Source organism: Myodes glareolus, chromosome 9 (assembly GCF_982192425.1).
Source record: "Myodes glareolus chromosome 9, mMyoGla1.1, whole genome shotgun sequence".
NCBI lineage: Eukaryota > Metazoa > Chordata > Mammalia > Rodentia > Cricetidae > Myodes > Myodes glareolus.
In genome coordinates this window covers 27,496,078-27,516,704 of record NC_142034.1, presented here as the reverse complement: position 1 = coordinate 27,516,704, position 20,627 = coordinate 27,496,078, and the positions used below count along the sequence as shown (strand labels likewise).

General features: G+C 49.5%; 2 protein-coding genes across 2 annotated transcripts; one reads left to right on the top strand and one right to left on the bottom strand.

Annotated features, from left to right (window-relative positions):
• Window positions 1-1,559: 1,559 nt before the first annotated feature.
• LOC146893258 (uncharacterized) lies at window positions 1,560-3,815 on the bottom strand. Its single transcript, XM_085695680.2, has 2 exons — window positions 3,253-3,815; window positions 1,560-2,851 (listed from the first exon to the last, which is right to left on the bottom strand). The coding sequence occupies exons 1-2, from the start codon at window positions 3,813-3,815 to the stop codon at window positions 2,698-2,700; spliced, it is 717 nt and encodes a 238-aa protein (XP_085551806.1). The 3' UTR covers window positions 1,560-2,697.
• A 1,607-nt stretch (window positions 3,816-5,422) lies between these two features.
• Window positions 5,423-14,716, top strand: Tac4 (tachykinin precursor 4). The gene is given in 6 exon segments (XM_048446964.3): window positions 5,423-5,714; window positions 9,059-9,152; window positions 10,574-10,606; window positions 11,803-11,862; window positions 12,923-12,990; window positions 12,992-14,716. Coding segments are annotated over 6 exon segments (417 nt in total). The 5' UTR covers window positions 5,423-5,594; the 3' UTR covers window positions 13,034-14,716.
• Window positions 14,717-20,627: the final 5,911 nt, after the last annotated feature.

Genomic DNA, 20,627 nt, shown 5'->3' with positions numbered 1-20,627 from the left:
CACCACATCTGCTGAAGAGCCATGCATGGCCCAGGTGGACCGGAAGTCCCAGATCCTTGTTTGTGAACTTTTGTTTTTAAAGAGAGGCTCAGCTGGGCATAGTAGCACATGCCTATTATCCTAGCACTAGAGAGACAGAAACAGAAAGACTGAGTTCAAGACCAGCCTGGTCTACAGAGGTGAGACTGTCTCAAAAATCAAGCATGGATCTGGAGAGACAGATGTCCTAGCAGTTGAGAGCATTGGTTGCTCTTCCAAAGGACAATGACTGGATCCCCGGCAGTCACATGGTGGCTCACAACCTTCTTTAACTCCAGTCCCAGGGCATCTGATGCCTGTTCTGGCTTCCATGTGCACCAAGTGTACAAGTGCTGCTCAGACATATACATAAGCAAAACACCTATAAGGGTAAAATAAAATTAAAAATTTTTAAAAAAAAGAAAGAATTTTTGGGCTGGGTGGTGGTGGCGCACGCCTTTAATCCCAGCACTCAGGAGACAGAGGCAGGCTAGTGAGTTTGAGGCCAGCCTGGTCTACAAGAGCTAGTTCCAGGACAGGAACCAAAGCTACACAAAGAAATTCTGTTAAAAAAGAAAAAAGAAAAGAAAAAGAAAGAAAAAAATTCTGAGTCCCTAAGGACTGAGCGGAGATGGGATGTGAACTGAACCTTGGCTTTCTGCATCTGCAGAGTCAGAACATCAGGAACAGGGATCAGGCTCATTAGGAGAGGCAGAGCCTAGGTCCCAGCCCCAGGCCTAACAGGCCCAGGTAACTCGGTATCCTGACTTTCATCTCCACAGTCACTTCTGTCCTGGCCCTACGTGCTCATACAACAGGCCAGAAATGGTTTGGGATTCTCTCCCAACCCCCAGCTCTCCCCATCTAACCCAAGTTCACCTCAGACTACAGAAAGGTTGGGCAGACCCAGGAAGGGCCCAGGAGGGCATGGGAGCCCCCTCATCTCCAGCTGCGCCCCCCCCTCCCCCAGTTGTGGTGGCTTAGGTGTCCGGGTAGCAGTCAGGGAAAGCAGGACAAAGTACATCTTGCAAGGACAGCCTCAGGCCCCCTTGAGTCCAATCCGGCTCCCGCTCCAGAGTCTTTATAGTCGAGGGCAACAGGCTGTTCTGCAGATGGTGGGAGCTGGAGGCTCCATTCAGTAGACCAGAGACAATGCATTATAAACATTTTCAATTTGTAGTTCACTCTCCGCCAGCACTCAGACCGGGCTCCAGGAAAGGATGGATTTTAAACAGAGCTGCTCTCCCCTCACTAATGGGGTCAGAGGAGAGGGCTTAAGGCTTGCAGCCACCGGGAGAGATGAGCACTTTAGAGAGGTTCCTCGGTTCCCCTTGAGGCAAAGGGCAGGACTAGAACCCAGAACTCCTGACACCTGGCTCCACCAGCCTCCCTGGGCCCACCCTTCACCCAGGGAGACCCAGTCTGATGGCAGGCACCTAGTCGCCATCCTTAAGAAACAACGGGATGGTGAAACATCCGGGAATGCCCCGATGACTTTCCTTAATCTGGGCTTTCCCAGGGAATGTAGATGGATGTTGTCGTTTAATTGCATTATTAACAGCAGTAATTGCTGCCATTTATTACATGCTGACAGCGAGCGAAACACGCTGCACAAAGTTCTTGTGTTATCTTTGCAGCCCCATAACCTTGTCATTCTCTCTCTCTCTCTCTCTCTCTCTCTCTCTCTCTGCCACAGGAAGGGAAGTTCAAAACAGTTGAGTATCTTATCTAAGGTCACCACCCATGATTAAGTGACCAGGCCATAGTTTGAACCTTAGCCCACCACTCTGACTCTCTTGGTGACCACCCTGGTGTTCCTTTTTCCTGATGGTGTCTCATGAGGAGGCCTTGCAGAGGTGAGAGAAAAGGAAAGGCGCCAAGAGAAGGCCTCAGGCTCCTGCACCCCTGAGCCTGTGTCTTTGACAGTGAAGGAAGGGCTGGTGATAGAGGTGGTGGAGAACAGGAGTCCCCTTGTGATCATTCTCAAAATTCTGATCTGGGGGCTGGAGAGACACTGATTGCTCTTCCAAAGGATCCTGGTTCCATTTCCAGGATTCACGTTGTGGCTCATAGCGCCCTCCACAGGCAGAGAACACATGTAGTGCAGAGACACACACGGAGAGAAAACACCTATACACATAAAACAAAAGGTTAAAAGAACTAAAAACAAAATAACAACAACAAAACTCTGATCTGCTAGCAGTAGACTTGGCAACACATGAGGCACTTTCTAGAACCTTCCAGAGATGGGGGAAGGCGGAGGTGGAGGCTGACAGTTTAACAGAACTACAGATGCCAAGAGCAGGAGAGATTTAGGTTAAATTCTCCAAGTGTGGGCAAATATCTGCCCACCCCAATTCTGGGCCCAATCTGCTCCATCTCCCAGTGTGGAGATGTTCTGGCCGGTGTGCCTGCTCTTCTGCGAATGCCCTGCTATGTCAGGTGAATCCATCGTCAACGAAGGGAAGCAGTGAGGTAACTGAGTGAGGGAGAGAGGTGGGTCCAAGCTGTTGCAATGGAGGAGTACAAGCACAGGGTTTATATTTGATGTTTCCCAGGTCTGGACTCCGAGGTAACTTGAGCCACTTTCCTCCCCCACTAATGGAAGAAACCCCTTGTCTCTCTATGCAAAGGACAGGTCATTAGAGGCCAACACACAGCTCCCGACTCGCCTGCACTCTAGGAGAGGCCATGAGTCGGTCGGAAGCGTCCACGTGGAGGCGCTGGAAGAGCGTAGGAAGGACAGAAGCAGGGTCCGGTGGTATCTCCAGATAGTTTCCAAACAGCACGCCTTCTCCGCAGCCGAGACCCCTGCCATCCTCCATTCTGGATCCTTGGTCCAGGAGGTGAACGTTATAATTGAATGCAGATCCAGGTTCGAATCCCGACACTGCCACCCATGGCGCCTGGCCTCCTGGAGCCGGCCTGTGCAACGGGCCCACGACCCCCCCTCCCTCCACGGCCGAGTGGGCGCTTGGAAGCGTCGGCTTCCTGCCCGCAGCTCGCCCGCGGGATCTAGTGTTTCCCTTTTCTTCCTCGGTTTTTTTTTTCCTCCCTCCTCGCTTGCATCTTTTTCTTCTCGGCTCCGCAATCCTGGCCAAACCGCAGCCTTTAGCAATCCTTCGCGCCCACCCGGCGCCCAGCGAGCCTCACCGCTGCCGCGACCCGCCCCGCGGCCACAGCGCCGCCCCGAACCGGGCCGCCCACACGCGGTTGTTCTGGTCCTGAACTTACCCGCATCGGTCGGTGAGGGCGGCTGCCGGCCTCACCCGATAGGGGGCGCTGGCTAGCTCGCCCGGTCCTGGGCGCTGCCTAGTTCGGCCGGTGGAGGGCGCTGCCCGCCCGAGCGTGCGGACCTCTGTGGGTGGTAGGGAGTCCCAACCTGCCGGGGCCCCGCCTACCCCAACCGGCCGGGGCCCCGCCCACACTGAGTTTTCTCCAGTCTCAAACCCTACGGTACCCTCGTGTGTTTCTCCTCCGGTGGCCTTGTTCTGCTCCTGGCTTCGGCGCCCCAGCCCAGCCACCTCCCGGACCTCAACGTTGCAGCGAAGAAGACTCATCGGCCGTGGCCTCACCCGGGTGGCCGAGGACACCGGGCGGGGCTGCGAACCCGGTCGCCGGGCCTTCCAGCCCAGCCTGACCGCAAACCTAGGGCGACGCTGCAAATAGTCGCGGTTTCCAGCTGGTGCCCTGCCTCCCTCTCTGCCTTCCGGACCTTTGGGGTTTCCTCTCTCTTCTCTCCGCCCTCTCATCTGCCCGATGCCTCCCGCCTCGTCCACACAGTGTGCCCACCACATCCTGCTCCAGGCATGGTGGTTCCTTCGCCAGCGAGGTGGGGAGCCTCAAGACCAGTGCTGAGGCCCGGGCTTCCTCTGTGCCTGCGAGCACTTTACTCACTCATTCATGATCTACTTGCCCCACCCTAGAAGGTTTGCCGACCCCATCCAAAAGATGGGGAGATTGAGGCTCAGAAACTCACCACGGGCTAAGGTCAATCTGTCTGTGCTTGCAGTGAGAAAGCCACCTCCCACATCCAGAGACCTGTGCTGGGATTTCCAGGCCATCCTGCAAGCCCTAATGACTCTGGAATCCAGGGTTCTCCTTTAGATCATGCCTGACCTGCCTGCTTCCACATCTGTAAAAGGAAGAGGGGCAAAGTGGAACCTGTGAGGAAGAATTTGTTAAGGAAGATAATGGAAAGCCCAAAACCAGAGGGTGGAGATATTGGGAGTCTTGCCCATGGGAATGCTGATAAGTGACGGGGTCAGGCACAGTGTCTTCATCATCTTCACGTCCAGTCTCAATAATAGTTAGCCAGGCATGGTGGCATACGCCTTTGGTCGCAGCACTCGGGAGGCAGAGGCAGGTTTCAAGACCAGCCAGTCTGCAGAGAGAGTTCGAGGTCAGCCAGGGCTACAGCGAAATTCTTATCTCAAAGAAAGGTAACAATAACAGTAGTGAACGGACATTAAATATTTACCATTCTGCATTGTGCTGATTGCTTCACATGTCTTATCTCCTTTATCCTCAGCCTAGTGTTACCCAGGAGGGTCCTAAGGTTTAGATGGGTTACATAATAGCCAGAGGTCACAAAGCTCTTCAACAAAGATGCTACAAGTGGATCCGGTTCTCTGACCACAGGCAGGCCCCTTGTTCTAGACTGAGAGATAACAGACAGATGGAAGGAAGGAAGGAAGGATGGTTGGATGGATGGATGGACAGACGGACGGACGGACAGACGGATGGATGGATGGATGGCCGACCAAGCAGAGAGAGGAGCTTAACAGAGAGGGACTGAGTATATTCAGAAGCTTGGAGTTTGTGGGAAGAAAGGTGACAGGGAGGCACACGGGCTACAAGCAGAGGGGACAGGCATGGTGCAGTGTTCGAAGGTCATTTTGGCAATAGTGGGAAACCACTGAGGGTCATTAGCTGACCCTAACATTTGACATTTGGTGTCAGAGGCCATTTTCTGGCAAATCTCAGTTCCCACTTGCAAGAAGCCTTGCTTCTTTAACGTCTGGCACCTCCCAGGGCAAGCAGAGTGTTCTGGGCACACATGGGGGCTGTGGGTGGGGAGAGTGCAGAGGGAGAAGAGATGGGGTGGAAGTGGTTGATGGCAGTGACATCCTGGCACCGTCCCGCTCTCTCTTTCCATTCTTTCCATTCCCAACAATAGAGATACGCCCCTGGGCCCCTGGGGCTTGTCCCTGACAAACCGTAATCTCCAGGCCCCACATACTGTGCCATTGTGCACCTGTCGCAGGAGGGAACTCAGCCAACGGTAAGGCTGGTATTGCATCAGTGTTAAGCCTGGGGATCAAATGTTGGGGGTGGCTATGGGGAGGGCTAGGATCTTGATGGTGTTGGCTCAATCAGCCAGGGAGAGAGGCTGTTAGTGAAGTGGCCCAAAGATGGGATTAGTCACAGGAAGGAAGCAGAGGAGCTGGAAGGCCTGGAGAACAAGGGAAGTTTTCCCACCCACACTGGAGTGGCCCAGTGGGGATTGCTGAAGGAGGAGGCATCAGGCTGAGAGGGGCTCCTGGACTCCCTGGACCGAGCGGCGCTGGCTCACCATGCTGCCCCTTGTTGCCCTGTTTCTCCTGATTGGGCAGTCAATGTGTGCTACAACAGGGGACAGAGAGGATCTGACACTCAGCACAGAAGCAGAGTCCTGGATGACCGTGAACCTGAAGGTACCCAGGGTGGAGGGCTGGGAGATCCCCTCTGAGGCTGCCAGAATAGCTGAGTGTACCCCGAACCCTGATTGGTAGGCTAGTCAACTTCCCTGAATGGAGAAGGTCAAGGCCATGAGCCCTGATCTGTCCAACCATCAGAGACACATTCAGCTTGGACATGTGGCAGCAATAATGTGTGCCGTGTGTACAGAAACATGTAGTTAACACCTGCTCTCTTCCTCATACTGTCCTGACTGTCTGTATCATAGACGGTAACGTGTTTCAACTTCATGAGGAGGCTACCATTGTTATTCCCATTTCACAGATGAGAAAACTGAGGTACAGAGGGCAAAGAGCTTGTCTAAGATGCACTGCTTCAAAAGTAGAAATTCCACCTTAGCTAGGTGCTGACTGTATCTAAGCATCAGAGAATTTCTTCTCACGGCACCAACTGAAGCAGGATCGCTAGTTGGTCTCACACAACGGAACACTTTAGTACCCTGACAAGCACTGGCGTTTGACTATGGTGGTGTCTACCAAACTGGTAAGTACTGCCACTGGAAAGAAATCTAAAAGTTGGAGTCCCAGCCTACTCCGAGATCCAATACCTCCGACCTAGGTGAGGACCCTGTCCTTGGAGCTCCCGATCCCTGACCAAGGAACCAGGAGGGTAACTGGGGTCTGTCCCCCAGCAGTCCCAGGGCGGACAGGACACTCAGCTGAAGTTGGTTTATGCTGCTAGGTCATGTGAGGTCCCTGGACACTATTAGAATTGGGGGTTAAGGATGTGGCTCAGTTGGTAAAGGGCTTGTTTAATATACATGAAGCCGTGGGTTCAATCCCCTCGAGGCAGGAGGATCAGAAGTTCAGGGGTTCAATCCCCTCGAGGCAGGGGGATCAGAAGTTCAGGGGTTCAATCCCCTCGAGGCAGGAGGATCAGAAGTTCAGGGGTTCAATCCCCTCGAGGCAGGAGGATCAGAAGTTCAGGGGTTCAATCCCCTCGAGGCAGGGGGATCAGAAGTTCAGGGTCATTCTAGGCTCTGTAGGGAGTTCAAGGCCAGCCTAGGGAGAAGAGGAGGCTTCAATAATGGAACCCCAGGAAAAACCATGCAGAGAGAGCCCTGCTGAGGGGTCCTCTCTAGTTTGACTAGGGAAATGTGGGCAGTGGGAGAGGACAGCAGGCCTGGGAGACCTGGGTTCAAGTCCAGCTTCTCCACTGACTCCTGCTACCCATAACCTCAGTTTCCTTGCCTGCAAGATGGAGGGGGGAGAGAAAATAAAATAACCCCTAGCTCATTCTGGAGCTGTCATTTTTTTCTTTGAGTCAATGACAGACAGGCAATGTATGGAAAGTCCTGATGGATCATAGAGAACACTGGGCACAGCCACATAGGGGTGTCATCAATTTCACATGGCATTGGCCGCTTTGGTTTCCACCTGCGTCAATTAGCTCATCCTGCAGGGGTGAATCTTGTCCCCTCTTCTCTCCTGTAGTGCCTCTGCCTCCCAAGAAGAGAGGCTAGGCTAGACAACCAGAAATCCCGACGGACTGACCGCGGGTTGCTAAGTGTGACGTCAAATGGGATGACCTCATAGCTCCCGGTTCCCAGGGTGCCCTGCCTGCAGTCACCACCGGGCTTCCTGGGAAAAACAGAATGGCCCTCCCAATGCTTCCCCTCCCCTGCCAGAAACCTGGCGGATAGAAGGGTCTGCTCTGTCTAATTCATAAAAGACCACTCTTTCCAGTCTGAGCTTGAAGGATGCCCTTTATTAAGGCAAAGTGGTTTTCGTGAGCTTTTCAAAGATGGGCCTAAATCTCCAAAGAGACTTTTCTCTGGTTTCTGGTGAGGATGGGCGACTTCAGCTGGCGACAGCTGTCCCAGCCACTGACAGCTCAGGGAGGAGACAGATTGGGAGATTGAATTAGGCCAAGGCTTAGAACACAATCTATCACGAAAACGGTGTGACAAACCCCAAACAGCCCATGGGTCTTCCCTGACTCCCAACTGGATTCCTGGAGTCCTGAGATCTGCACCAGCTCTGAGTCACTGAGCTGCCCCCCCAACTCCCAGCCCCCCCCAGCTCCCCGCCCCCCAGCTTCCAGTCCCCCAGCTCCCCACCCCCCAGCTCCCAGCCCCCCCAGCTCCCAGCTCCCCCAGCTCCCAGCCCCCCCCCCACCTAGAACCTCGAGGCTGTGGCTGTCTTCAGCCTTGTTGGACAAGGCGGTTCCCACCTGTCTCAGTTCAGAGATAGTCATAGAAAAAGGTGCTCCCTCAGAGATTCAAGGTCACAGAGGGATTCAAGGTCAGAGAGAGAACTTAGGTCTACAGCTGCTTGGAAGGATATTTGCCAATTGGGCTAGTCTAGGGGATTAAAATTCTTTCTTCAGGGCAATAGCTCCACCCAGACCCCATGGGGGACTCCTCCTAGGATGCCCACCTCTGGGGAGGGTAAATCTGGGACTCCGCAGGAGAGAACAGCTACTAGCCCGAGTTGCCCTGCTATGTTAAGGGGCAGCCACTTCTGATTCTTGTTGACGTTTCTCAAGACTTTTGAATCCTGCTTCAGCTTCTCCTGCTACCCTAATTAAGGTTACTAGAAACCTCAGTTTCCACATATGTAAAATGGAATGGGGGGGTCCCTTTTTTTTTTGAGTCAGGGTTTCTCTGTGTAGAAGCTCTGGGTGTCCTCAAATTAGCTCTGTAGACCAGGCTGGCCTTCAAACTCACAGAGATCCACCTGTCTCTGCCTACTGAGTGCTGGGATGAAAAGTGTGCATCACCACCCAGCTACGTGTTCTTTTGAGACAGTCTTCCTATGTATCCCTAGCTGACCTGGAACCACTCCTGCTGCTGCCTTTGTGTGTGTGGTGGTGGAAGTGTTTTGGCTATGTGGCTCAGACTGACCTGGTACTCATAATACTCCTGCCTCAGCCACTCAAGTGTGGGGCTACTATCACATGCCACCATGCCCAGCTCCAGTCTTAATAGTAGTTTATTTAAATTAAAATTTGACTAAGTGTTTGAGAACCTGACCTTTGATCCAGATGGCTTTGGTTCTGGCTCTTCTCAGTTATTTTTTGGACATATCATTTCATCTCTATGTACCTGGATGTCTTCATCTATAAAATGCTGACAGCAATAATATTGGGCTATTTTCATGAGGTTTGGTGAGGATTAGTAAGCTACTGAAAGAAACTGCTTAGGACAGTATCAAGAACATAGGTGAAATTTACATCACCCTTAATACAATGTTGCAGGTAAAATATGCAAAAGCGCCTGGTGCCAGGCTGCTGTTGAGCTGGTTATGGCCGTGTCTCCTCATCAGCTCCACACTCTAATGCTAACTCTCGGCTTCTCCAGGGACTCCCTGTTGCCAGCATTGAACTCCAGCTTCAGGAGTTGAAGAGAAGCAGAACTCGCCAGTTCTATGGTCTGATGGGGAAGCGGGTGGAAGGTGAGTGACAAAGGCAGAGGGCGTGGTTCTGAGTGACATCTGCAACACCAGGTAGAGGATGCCATGGGATGGTGCGGTACACTGCCCCTACCAGTCATCATCCCAGCAGGATGCTTTGGGGAGTGCCAATGGCAACAGGTATATCGGAGTGGTCCAGCACATGAGCAGTGGGGCTGACGCTTTACACCCAGGTTCTATACCTGGGTGATGGGGAGTGCTGGGAAATGAACAGCAGCACTAGATGTGAGCAAGGCAGATTTTCCAGCGAGTTCTGTGCAGTTCAAGCACAGTTATTGTGTACCTGAGAGTACTGGGAACAAGGAAGCTGTCCTGGGAGACGAATAGAAGTCTTCCTGGGCAAAGCTCAGCTTCTCTTGGTTTGCGGTCTTCAACACTGTTGTCCTGAGTAGCCATGCTCTGTGTTGGCATTTTTGCTGTCCATTTAGAGACATCATCAAAGTAGGAAATGTGGGCACTTTTTTTCCTCAGACAGTTTTTCTGTGTAGCTTTGGCTGTCCTGAAACTTACTCAGGCTGGTCTCAAACTCATAGAGAACCATCTGCCTCTGCCTCCTGAGTGCTGGGATCAAAGGCGTGCACCACCAACATCTGGTGTACACTTTTGAGCAATATTTTCACTTCAGAAAATCTCAAGTTTGTATGGGAATGTCACAAGAGCCGAGATGTTCGCACTACAGGGTTCACTGCCAAGTTGTTCATAACAGCAAGGATTTGCAAAACTTAAGACCACCAGTGGGGAAAAGGTCAGAATATGGACCATAAATATGACCCAGTGGCATATGCCTGTAATCCCAGCATTCGGTGGGTGGACACAAGATGGTTCAAGGCCATTTTTGGCTACATTGAGACCCTGTCTCAAAACAAACAAACAAACAAACAGGGTAGGGGGAGGATCAGAGAGATGGCTCAATTAGTAAAGTGCCTGCCACACAAGCATGAGAACCTGAATTTAGCACTCAACACCCACAGGGAATCTAGACAGCACACCTGTAACCCTAGCACTGGAGCGGTAAAGACAGGATGACATTTGGGACTTGCTGGCCAGCTAGTCAAACCAAATTGGTTCAGTGGGAGGCTGAGTCCGGAAGACAAAGACCTTTTTTTTTTTTTTTGCCTTTGAGCACAGCGGAACCTCAACACGGCCAGGTCACCATGGCAACAGCACCCCCATATGTCTAGTAGGTGACTAAGGTTCTGATAGTACTTTTCCCAAGGATGCTTCCCAGCTGGTGTCAAATCCCAGTGATGCCGATGTATTCAGGCTCTGCTGCCTCCTGTGGGCACATTCCCACTATCACACAGGGACAATGGGAATGGCTAGAGTTCCCCTGAAGAACCCTTCACACCTCTCACCAAGCTGCCAGGGAAGCAGTTCAGTCTTCAGTCTCTTCCTCTTTCCAGGAATACGTCCGATCCAGCCAAGGGAAGGAATGGGTGAGTGCTGCCCTGGTCTACCCTCAGCATGCTCCCTGGGGTGGGGGCGTACACAGTGTTGATCATTAGGCACCCTGGAATAAGCAGTGAAGCTCTGGTTGGGGGCATGCCTGGCTGGCACTGCTGTCCCATTGTGGGGCTGCTGTGACTTGACCAGAAGATGGATTTTCTGGTTATTTTCCCGGAGTGTGGGATATGCATGCCCAGGGAGTGCCTGCAGGGGTAGGAGACAGGGCCAGAGCTGTTGAATGACCAGGGTTAAGAAAATGAATCAAGGGGCTGGAGAGATGGCTCAGTGGTTAAGAGCACTGGCTGCTCTTCCAGAGGTCCTGAGTTCAATTCCCAGCAACCACATGATGGCTCAGAACCATCTGTAATGAGATCTGACGCCCTCCTCTGGCGTGAGGGCATACACGGAGGCAGAATGTTGTATATTTATTTATTTATAATAAATAAATCTTAAAAAAAAAAGAAAATGAATCAACCAGGAAGAGCTCAGAGATTCAACCCCTTGCCCTTGAGAATGTTAGAACTACAAGTCCAGGTAGGTTTCATTCTGCTTAAGCCCTTTCACAGAAAGGGGATCACAAGAGGGGTCAGGTGTGGTGGTTCACACCTGTAATCCTAGCACTTGGGAGGCTGAGGCAGAGGGATGACAAGTATAGGCCAGCCCGGACTATAATGCAAGAACCCCTCTCAAATGAAACAAACAAAACAAAACAACACAGGTAACACCAACTTGTTCCCACAACTCCTGGATGCTACATGGATCAGGCACACTCCCTTCGCGCCCCTTGGGGTCGCTATTGGTTCCAAATGCCCCATCCTTAACAGCTAATGCGGACTGCCCCTCCTGAGCAGGGAGCTCATCTCCATGCCTGGAAATGATGGACTCTCAGTGGCACACTACCCTGTGCAGTTCTGGTGCGTCACATGGCTGTTATTTCCAGCCTGGAAACTCCCCACAGGAAGCCCCAGGGTTTCGGTCACTCCACAACCTTAATACTTAGCCTACTCTCTATTCATGGAAATATTGGTGAAAGGACAAGCAAGAGGAGGGATTCCATGAGTAAAGCTGTGGACGGATGGAGGGATCCAGGGCTGCATTTGCAAAGCCCAGCTCCGCCCTGCCTGTCCGTACCCCATGCCCGAGGCATCCTTCCTTTACTGCTCCTCCTTTCTCTACCTCTCACCAGGTGATCAGCTGGGACGAATAGTGCAGGACCTCCTCGGCACAAGAGGCTTCTCCATAGAAGGTAAGAGAGCATCTAAAGGGTGACAAGGGCATCGTGGGAAAACAGCCAGGCGCTCTGCTGCCATCAGATAGGACAGGCTCCCATACCATTCTATCCAGCAGAAGGGTCCAGAGGAGGCAGGAGCTGAGGTGCAAGGGATGGGAAAGGCTCCTGCTGGTCTTCTGAGTATTCGTGTGTGCCATATCATGTGTGTGGAGGTCAGAGGTCAACCTGCAAAAGTTGGTTTTCTTCTTTCATCATGTACCAGAGATCCAACTCAGTGGTCAAACATGGTGACGGGTCCCTGTACAGGCTGAGCCATTTTGCCAGCCCTGATAATCTTGGAGTTGTCTTTCCCAGCCCATGTTCTCTAGGTTCCGTGGAGCCACAGAATACGATGTTCAGCAGACATCTCTTGCCTTTCTTGTCTGTAAAGTTCCAGTTGTTGATTCCTAGGTCAGGAATTTAGTCTTAAAGAGATTCTTAGTCAACAGCTGTTATTAAGTGAGCAGCCCTATGGGGGAGGGTGATACCCTAAGCAGCTAACACTTGCCCCCTCCCCAAGCAAGAGCTGTACCCTCCAATGGTCCCTGAAGCCAGGCATGAAGATAAACAATTCAGGCTGCGGAGGAGCAGAGCCAGTGAGCCATGGCAAAGCAGTGGATCCACAGTGATCAGATGCAGGTCACATGATAAACTCCATGATGTTTCAGTGTTGTACCTGACTTCTGGCTCCTCCCTATCTTTCCTGATAGAACACTGGCTATTGGGAAGGCGGGAATGAACTCTTTCCCCCTGAGATTTTTCTCAGGGGATGAGTCTTTCAGAGGGTCTCTGGAATTCACCCCAGTATCAAGTTGAAATGAATGTTCTGTCATGGGGAGAGCTGGTTGCTTAGAGGCATCATTTTCCAGGGACAGAAAGTAATTTGCCCTCAGTCGCAGTGAACTAGTAACAAAACCAGTTTTCCGTGTCCCCAGGAAAATCTTTTGGGCTGTAGTATACCATTTCCCTTTCTGTGGAGGATGACCAAGGGCTGGCTGGAGATGTGGCAGATGAACCTGTAATTTCACTGCTCTAGGGACCTGCAGACAGGAGACACACGAGAGTGCAGAGCCCGGAGCAGTGGTCAGAGAAGGCCTCCAGCGTCAAACAGGAAGACCAGACTCCCTCAATCACCAGCAACGTGTAGCACTCTTCCTGGACACTGAAGAGGATGACCAGGGTTTAGAGTGAGCCCCAAAGGACGCTTCCCAAATGATGCCACGCCCACCCCTCCCTGAACATCAGAGCTGAAGCGCCTCAGGCCATCAGTCCAGTGTCTTCTGTCCTTAACTTGGGCATTCATGCCAGGCCCGCACTGAGCCCTGCATTTCTTCCAGGCCTCTTGGCACCAGGTAGCAATGGCACACAAAGCAGTGCTGCCTCACAGGCTGGAGTGGCCCAGCTCGCCCTTGCACCCAGGCTCTCGTGTCCATGTGTTACAGGGTAAGATTTACACCTGTAACCCATGCCCAACAGTGGGGCTCAGTAAACAAGTGAGCAGTGTAGAAGAACGCAAATAAATTAATCCCACACTAACTCAGAATGAAGTATAATAAGGGGTTCTTTATTTAAGGGGGACTCACAGATCACAGTCCTCTGCACAAACGGGGATCAGGAACTGAATCCAGCATCCAGGCGAGAGGAGAGAGCTCAGGCGCACCTTTTGGTACCCAAGGCCACGCCCAACCTGCCACGGCCTTTGAAAGGCCACGGCTGAAAGAGGTTCCTCAGCACCACCCCTTTTTGTCTAAATAAGAGTTCCAAATCCAATACAAAACTATACATAAAAGGTATCAAGTATAAAAATTAGAATTACAACCAAAATAAACAATATTAAGAAACATATGTTTTAATAATTATTTTATCCTAGGGAGTCTAAATCTTGTATTAGGAATGGCTTGGCTAAGTCATTAGAGGAAAATAACTATAACTATCTAGTCTTCAACCTCATAGAAAACCTGAGAAGGGAAATAATATTACTTGAGTAGGCAGGAAGTGAAATCAAGCACCTTCCAAAATGTGCAGTAACTGACAGAGATAACTGGCTACCTAGGCAATCACCCAAAATCTCATTTGCAACGTTGGAGCAACCAACTTTGGCTAAGGCCTAGAGTAACTGACAGAAAATTTTCAGAGGCAGGAAAATTTCCAAAACTATCTTACCCTGTCTTGGCAAGGTTTGGCTGTCTTTTTTCTTGTATTTTGCTTGTCCGGTCCGGACACCATGCATTTTGTCAGTGGTCGAGGCATGGGCAGTTCCTTGCCCAAAGACCAGTTTTGCCAAGAAAACAAGCTCCAAGTGGAGCGTGTTCAGTGTTCTCTCGGGAATAGATCGGTGCTGCCAGGAGCAATCATGTCTTATGCCAACAGAACCCTAAGTTATTTAAGTGCCATATTCTACAGTTCTGGGATAATAGGTAGACTAGTGTGAGCTTACTCACAGAGCAGTAACAAGTAGCTTCCTTGGCCATGGAGGGCAGAGGGCAGGATGTCAGAAGAGCAGAGCAAAATTACACAGCCCAGGTCCACCCTCAGGTGGGAAAAGAACTTGGGGCCAAGCTAAGAATTGCAACAGAACCAAGAGAATTCCTGATGGGGTGGGCACTGCATGCATTTGGGTGTAAGAGGGAGTAGGGTCAGAGGCCTTCTTCTCCTTGGATTCCTGATATTCCTAGCTTGATGATATGGCTGAGTGGGTTTAAGGCACTTGTTGCCAAGACCAACAACTTGAGTTCAATCCCCAGGACCCACAAGGTGGAAGAAAAGAGTAAACGCTTCCAAGTTGTCCTTTGACTTCTACATGTGTGAGAAAGCATATATGTACCAACACAGAGACACAAAATAAAGCTAAAGCTAAAAAAGATTTTAAAAAAATGAAGCCACTCTCTCGAATTTAGTCCTCCTGATTGCAGTTTGGTCCCAGGTCACTCATCAATCTTTCTGTATGAGGTGGCCCTTCAACTGCTTGGCTTTTACAACAATTAGCTGTCCCCCATTCGTATGCCAGGGAGAGCTCAAGAAAAACAGAACAGCACCAACCTCAGAGAGCCCCAATCTAGTGGGGGAAACGTTTTGCCTATGACAGAGGACCCTGAGATGTTTAATGATGTCAGAAGCTAGGTATGGTGGTATTTATCTGCAGTCTCAGTCCGCAGGAGGCTGAGGCTTGAGCTCAGGAATTCAGCCTGACAATATGCTGAGACTATCTGGGGAAAGAAAATGTTCCAGTGAGAGGACTCACTTATCTCAGTGAGAAGATTGCTTACTACCAAATCTGATGCAATCCCCAAGACCCACGTGATGTAGTAGTGACACGTGTGTACACACAAAATAGTTAATTTTTCTTTTCTTTTGGCTCTTTGAGACAGGGTTTCTCAGTGTACAGCCTTGGCTGTCCAGGAACTCATTGTGTAGACCAGGCTGACCTTAAACTAAGAGATCCACCTGCTTCTGCCTCCCAAATGCTGGGATTAAAGGCTTGCGCCACACCCAGTTAGTAAATGTAATTTTAAAAAAGTCCCTAGAACGAAAATCCAAGGGCAAACACTGGAAATAAGATTGGTAGGGGATTGGAGCCAGCTCAGCCAGCAAAGTACTTTCCATGTAAGCATTAAGACCTCAGTTTGATCCCAATAATAATAATAGCCAGATGGTGGTGATGCATACCTTTAATCCCAGTACTCAAGAGGCAGGTGGATCTTCTGTGAGCTCAAGGCCAGTATGATCTACAGAGTGAGTTTCAGGACAACCAGAACTGTATAGTGAAACCCTGTCTCGAAAAACCAACAAACCAAATAAACAAACAGGAAAAAGAAACAGCATGGTAGGGTGTATGTTTTTTACTTTTTGCTTTCGGGACAGGATTTCTTTTTTTTTTTAAATATTTATTTATTTATTTATTTGTTTATTATGTATACAATATTTTGTCTGTGTGTCTGTCTGCAGGCCAGAAGAGAAGAGGGCATCAGATATCAGTTCAGATGGTTGTGAGCCACCATGTGGTTGCTGGAAATTGAACTCAGGACCTTTGGAAGAGCAGGCAATGCTCTTAACCACTGAGCCATCTCTCCAGCCCCCTTCTTCTTTTATTATTATCATGATTTATTTAATTTTATGTGTATTGGTGTGAAGTTGTCAGATCCCCTGGAACAGGAGTTACAGACAGTTGTGAGCTGCCATGTGCTCTTAACTGCTGAGCCATCTCTCCAGCCCCGGGGCCGGATTTCTTTGCGTAGCTTTGGAGCCTGTTATGGCACTCACTCTGTAAACCAAGCTGGTCTCGAACTCAGAGATCACCTGCCTCTGCCTCCCAAGTGCTGGAATTAAAGGCATGCACCACTGCTCAGCAGTAGTGTGTTTATAATCATAGTGCTGCGGACAGAGGACAGAGACAGGTGAGCTCTATGCAAATGAGAGATCTGGTCTCAAAAACACCAGTGTTTAGCACCTGAGAAACAATACCCAAGATTGCCCTCTGACCCTCTCATGCTGTATATACACATGCAAGTATGTAAGTACACACAGGAACACATGTGATAGGGCTGAACTAGAAATATATTGGAATTACATGGGCAGGGTAATAGCAAAGGAAGCTCATTCACTTACTCACTGAACCACAAAAATATGTTCATCTTGTGTCCCTCATTCCAAAGAGGAAATGGTTATCTTTCTGGGGGCACTTGTTCCCCTCCATGTGTGACGTCGGGTGGTGGCAAGGTACACTGAACAGGAAGGGAAGTTAAGCATTTGAATGCCTGGGCAGTGACAGCAGATACTGGAGAGGTGATCAAACAAATTAATACTACCACTAAGGAAGTCTTCACTTTTTTTCCCCTCAATTTCTTTTTTCCTGAGACAGGGCAGCCTAGGATGGCCTTGAATCTGCAATCCTCCTCCAAGTTCAGCCACCCGAGGCTAGGATTACAGCTCTGTACACCGAGTCCAGCCAGCCTGCTTTCACTAGACCTAAAGTAAATCTGTTCTAAAACTTCCTGTTTACTGTTAAGACTCAAGCCAACTTCAAGCCTTTCTTCCTTCTCACACATGGAGATGAATATTGAGTGGGGGACAGTATGGACTTCTTTCCTGGAGTCTGTCCTTACAGCAGAATTTCCCAGTAATACACGTCATCTGCTCACCTCCCAATCCAGGCATCCCAGGTGCCTTGGAAGACTTGATGGCTTTTGGGAGAGAGCTGAGATGTCCCCACTCTGAAAGCCCACTTCTGTGCACATTACCCCAAGCTCCTGATCTCTGTATACAATACTGTTTCCATTCAAGTAATTTCTAGTGAGTAGCCAAGCCAGTTGCTTTGTAAAGGCTTCTAATTGGGAACCATCGTTCGGCTGCCTCAGTGTTCTCTTCTTCCCATTCCCACTCTGTTAAGTGGTAAGATAATGTTGGTGCTCTAAGTACTGAGCTTGTCTCTCAGTACAATGAGATTTCTCAAAATACAGAATCTAACGCCAGCTCAACAGCAGTACTGGCAAGTGCTTGGAGAGTATCTGAAAGGATTCACACATCCTGCTTTCAACAGGCCTGCCTCCAGGGAGCTATACAGTACAGATAACAGAAAGAGTGGTCATCCCGAGTAGAAAGTTAAAGTTCTGAAAGTCATGTCTCAAGTGAATGTGGTGCCACACACCTGAAATCCCAGCATTCCAAGGTGGAGGCAGGAGGATCAGGACTATTCAAAGCCAGACTCTGAATTCCTGAGCTCGGTTGGGAGTGACATCTTCAACCCCACATTTGAATTTTTGGTGCTGGCAGCAGGAGCACCCCAGTTCTGTCTAGTCTCTCCATATGCTGCAGATCAACTTCTGCTTCTGGTCTATAAGCACCAAACCATAATCCCAAAATCCCAAATCTGACACACACTCAAGGGAGGTGTATCACTCACAAGGCCCCCATGCACAAAGGGATGAAGCAGTATCTAGCACACTCTAGACTGAGATAAGAGAACATCTCCAACAACTTGTGGCAGAGTTAAGTCCAAGGTAAGCTGTTTCCAGAAAACAACCCCTACTGGAACGTGACTTGTAGAGAACAGAGATGCTTATCACTCACAAGGAACACTTGGGAGGCGACACCATGGAGCCAAAGTGGTCAACAGTCCAGGTTATTCTCTATTCTGAGGCTCGAGTAAACAAAGCTAGGTGTCCAAACATGTACCTGAAGGCACACACTGAACAGGAGGGGAGGGGCAAACTGATGCTTCACCCAGGGGGGCATTTTCCTCACTGCTGAACCTTGTTTCTGGTTTAGTGACATTCATTGGCATTGCTTAAGATACCACAAAGGAAGTGAGCAATTTACACTGCCCCCCGCAGTCTGTGAGAGGCAGTCATTTGCAAGCTTGTGGCCAAAAGTCCTGAGTAAAACCAGCTGAGATCCCATTCCTAGCACATCACATCCTATTATTTAGCAAAGGCGTTCTCATCTTCTATTCTCAAGACACACACCCTGTGAGTCCAGCAGTCAGTGAACCAGTCCTTCCTCTATACTTCACCACTCACCAGAATCGGTTCTTTGCATTCAAGCACATTCCGAGAACTAGTTCAGAGTCCTGAGTAAGAGTAGAGCAGCCAGAATACGTTTCCTGCTAAACCACGAAGATTCTCAAATCAGGCTTCATTAACCCCATGTCTGGGAAGGGACTTGAAAGGCAATTTCCTGAACTGTAAATAAATGTGTGTATATCTGCACAAGTGTACACATACACACATGCACGCATGCACCCCTAATGTATTTATCAGCTTCCCCAAGGCCATAAACAGAAAAAAAGATCATAGCTAGGAGCCCTCCTGCTTGACCCTGCTGTACTCTAATCATTTGACTTGGCAACTGCTCTTCCTCTTAAGAGCAGGAAGGTCTAGGGCTGCTCTTGTAAGGCAACCAAATGATCATTCCTACTGGCTTCTTGTTCCAGAAGCAATAGGTGCTGCAAGCAAATTATGCTCAATTTTTATCCATAACTACATCTAGATCAGTAGTTCTCAACTGTGGGTCATGACTCTTTTGGGGGTCAAATGACCCTTTTACCGGAGTTGCATATTAGATATCCTGCATATCAGATATTGACATTACAATTCATAATAGCAGCAAAATCAGTAATGAAGTAGCAACAAAAATAGTTTTATGTTTGGGGTCACAATATGAGGAACTGTACTAAAAGATTGCAACATTAGAAAGGTTGAGAACCATTGATCTAGACCAATCAGCCTGACATTCCAGCATACCTAATCCCAGCCAAGCCCAAGCAAGAAGCACCACAGTGCTCTACAAAGCATACACTACACTGCTAAAAATGACTCAGCAGGATCCAATAATCCCAGGAGAAATGGGAAAATAGGCATCAGGTGACCAGACCTCATCACAGCATGCCTTTTGGAGGCAAGAGATACAAGGCTCTCATTCAGTATCTGAAAGTTCTCAGCAAATTAATGAGCATCCTTTCAACAAAGACTCTAGAAAAATAGCTGTTTCTTTTTTCCTTCTATCTCTCTCTCTTTTTTTCTTGGTGTGTGTGGCTTTGGAGCCTGTCCTGGAACTAGCTCTTGTAGACCAGGCTAGCCTTGAACTCACAGAGATCCGCCTACCTCTGCCTCCCAAGTGCTGGGATTAAAGGTGTGCGCCACCACCACCCAGCAACATGGCTGTTTCTAGTAAGTGTATCTACCTAGCAGAGAGAATGATTACACACTGGGGAACTGAAGCTGAAGAAGGCAATGGTAGAGGCAGTACAGATTCCTGGGACAGAGCACAGTGAGCATTCTGGCTTCCTGGCTCCAGACGTCCTCCTGTACAACCAGTGTAAGCAAACAGCATACAGGGCCTGGGAAAATAGTGCTAAGCACACAGGATGCTGCCCCACAGTCCTCCTCTGTGTCAGACCCAGAAACAACTAACTGTAGACTATTCTCCAGATTTCTTCTACAGGCTGGAAAGCCAAGTGGGTTGTAAATTGAGGTGAACACTTCCAGACTGGGTAGTGTCAAACTTTAGTGGTGATGATTAGTCTAGAGACAGGATCAGGACCACACCACCTTTCTCTCTCAGTACTCATTTCTCATGGTCCACATTAACAATCTTCAAACTGTGAAAGAACAAAATTTCCCTCTGCTGTGAATGTTTATAACAGAGACTTGAACAAACCTTTTCTAAGATGAATAGAAGGGGAAGCTATTTTTCTCCACTGCATTTCCCAACTGCAGTAGGAGGGCCTGCCAGTGAGCAAAACCACTCCAGCAAGCACAACGCCTCTTCCACCATACAGATGGCAGTGCCCAACCTCCCTATTCCTGACCAAGCAAACACAAGCAAAATGCAACTATTCCCAGAAGCACAGTCTGAGTTGGGCAATGATTAGAGATACACGGCTTACGTGGCTCACTGCTGGTGGACACACTTGGAGAAAAAGGAACACACTTGTTTCTGCCTCCTATAAGCATGTATGGTACCCCCACCTACCTTAACTCCCCACTGGTTCCACCCCCCAAACCAGAGGCAGAAGAATCAAAGAACGTTATACTAACTAGTCACTGTTGTGCATAACTAGTTCCTGGAGCCAAAGGGAGGCAAATTCAATTTGTCCTACCAATTAATGAGTTCAGAGTCAACAATCTGTTTCACAGGGGAAAATAATCCAGTTACAAACCCCACTCTTAACCCTTCACTGAGCCATTAACCACAAATCAATCATACCATTTCCACACATAAACAAGCTTCAGATTACTCAGACA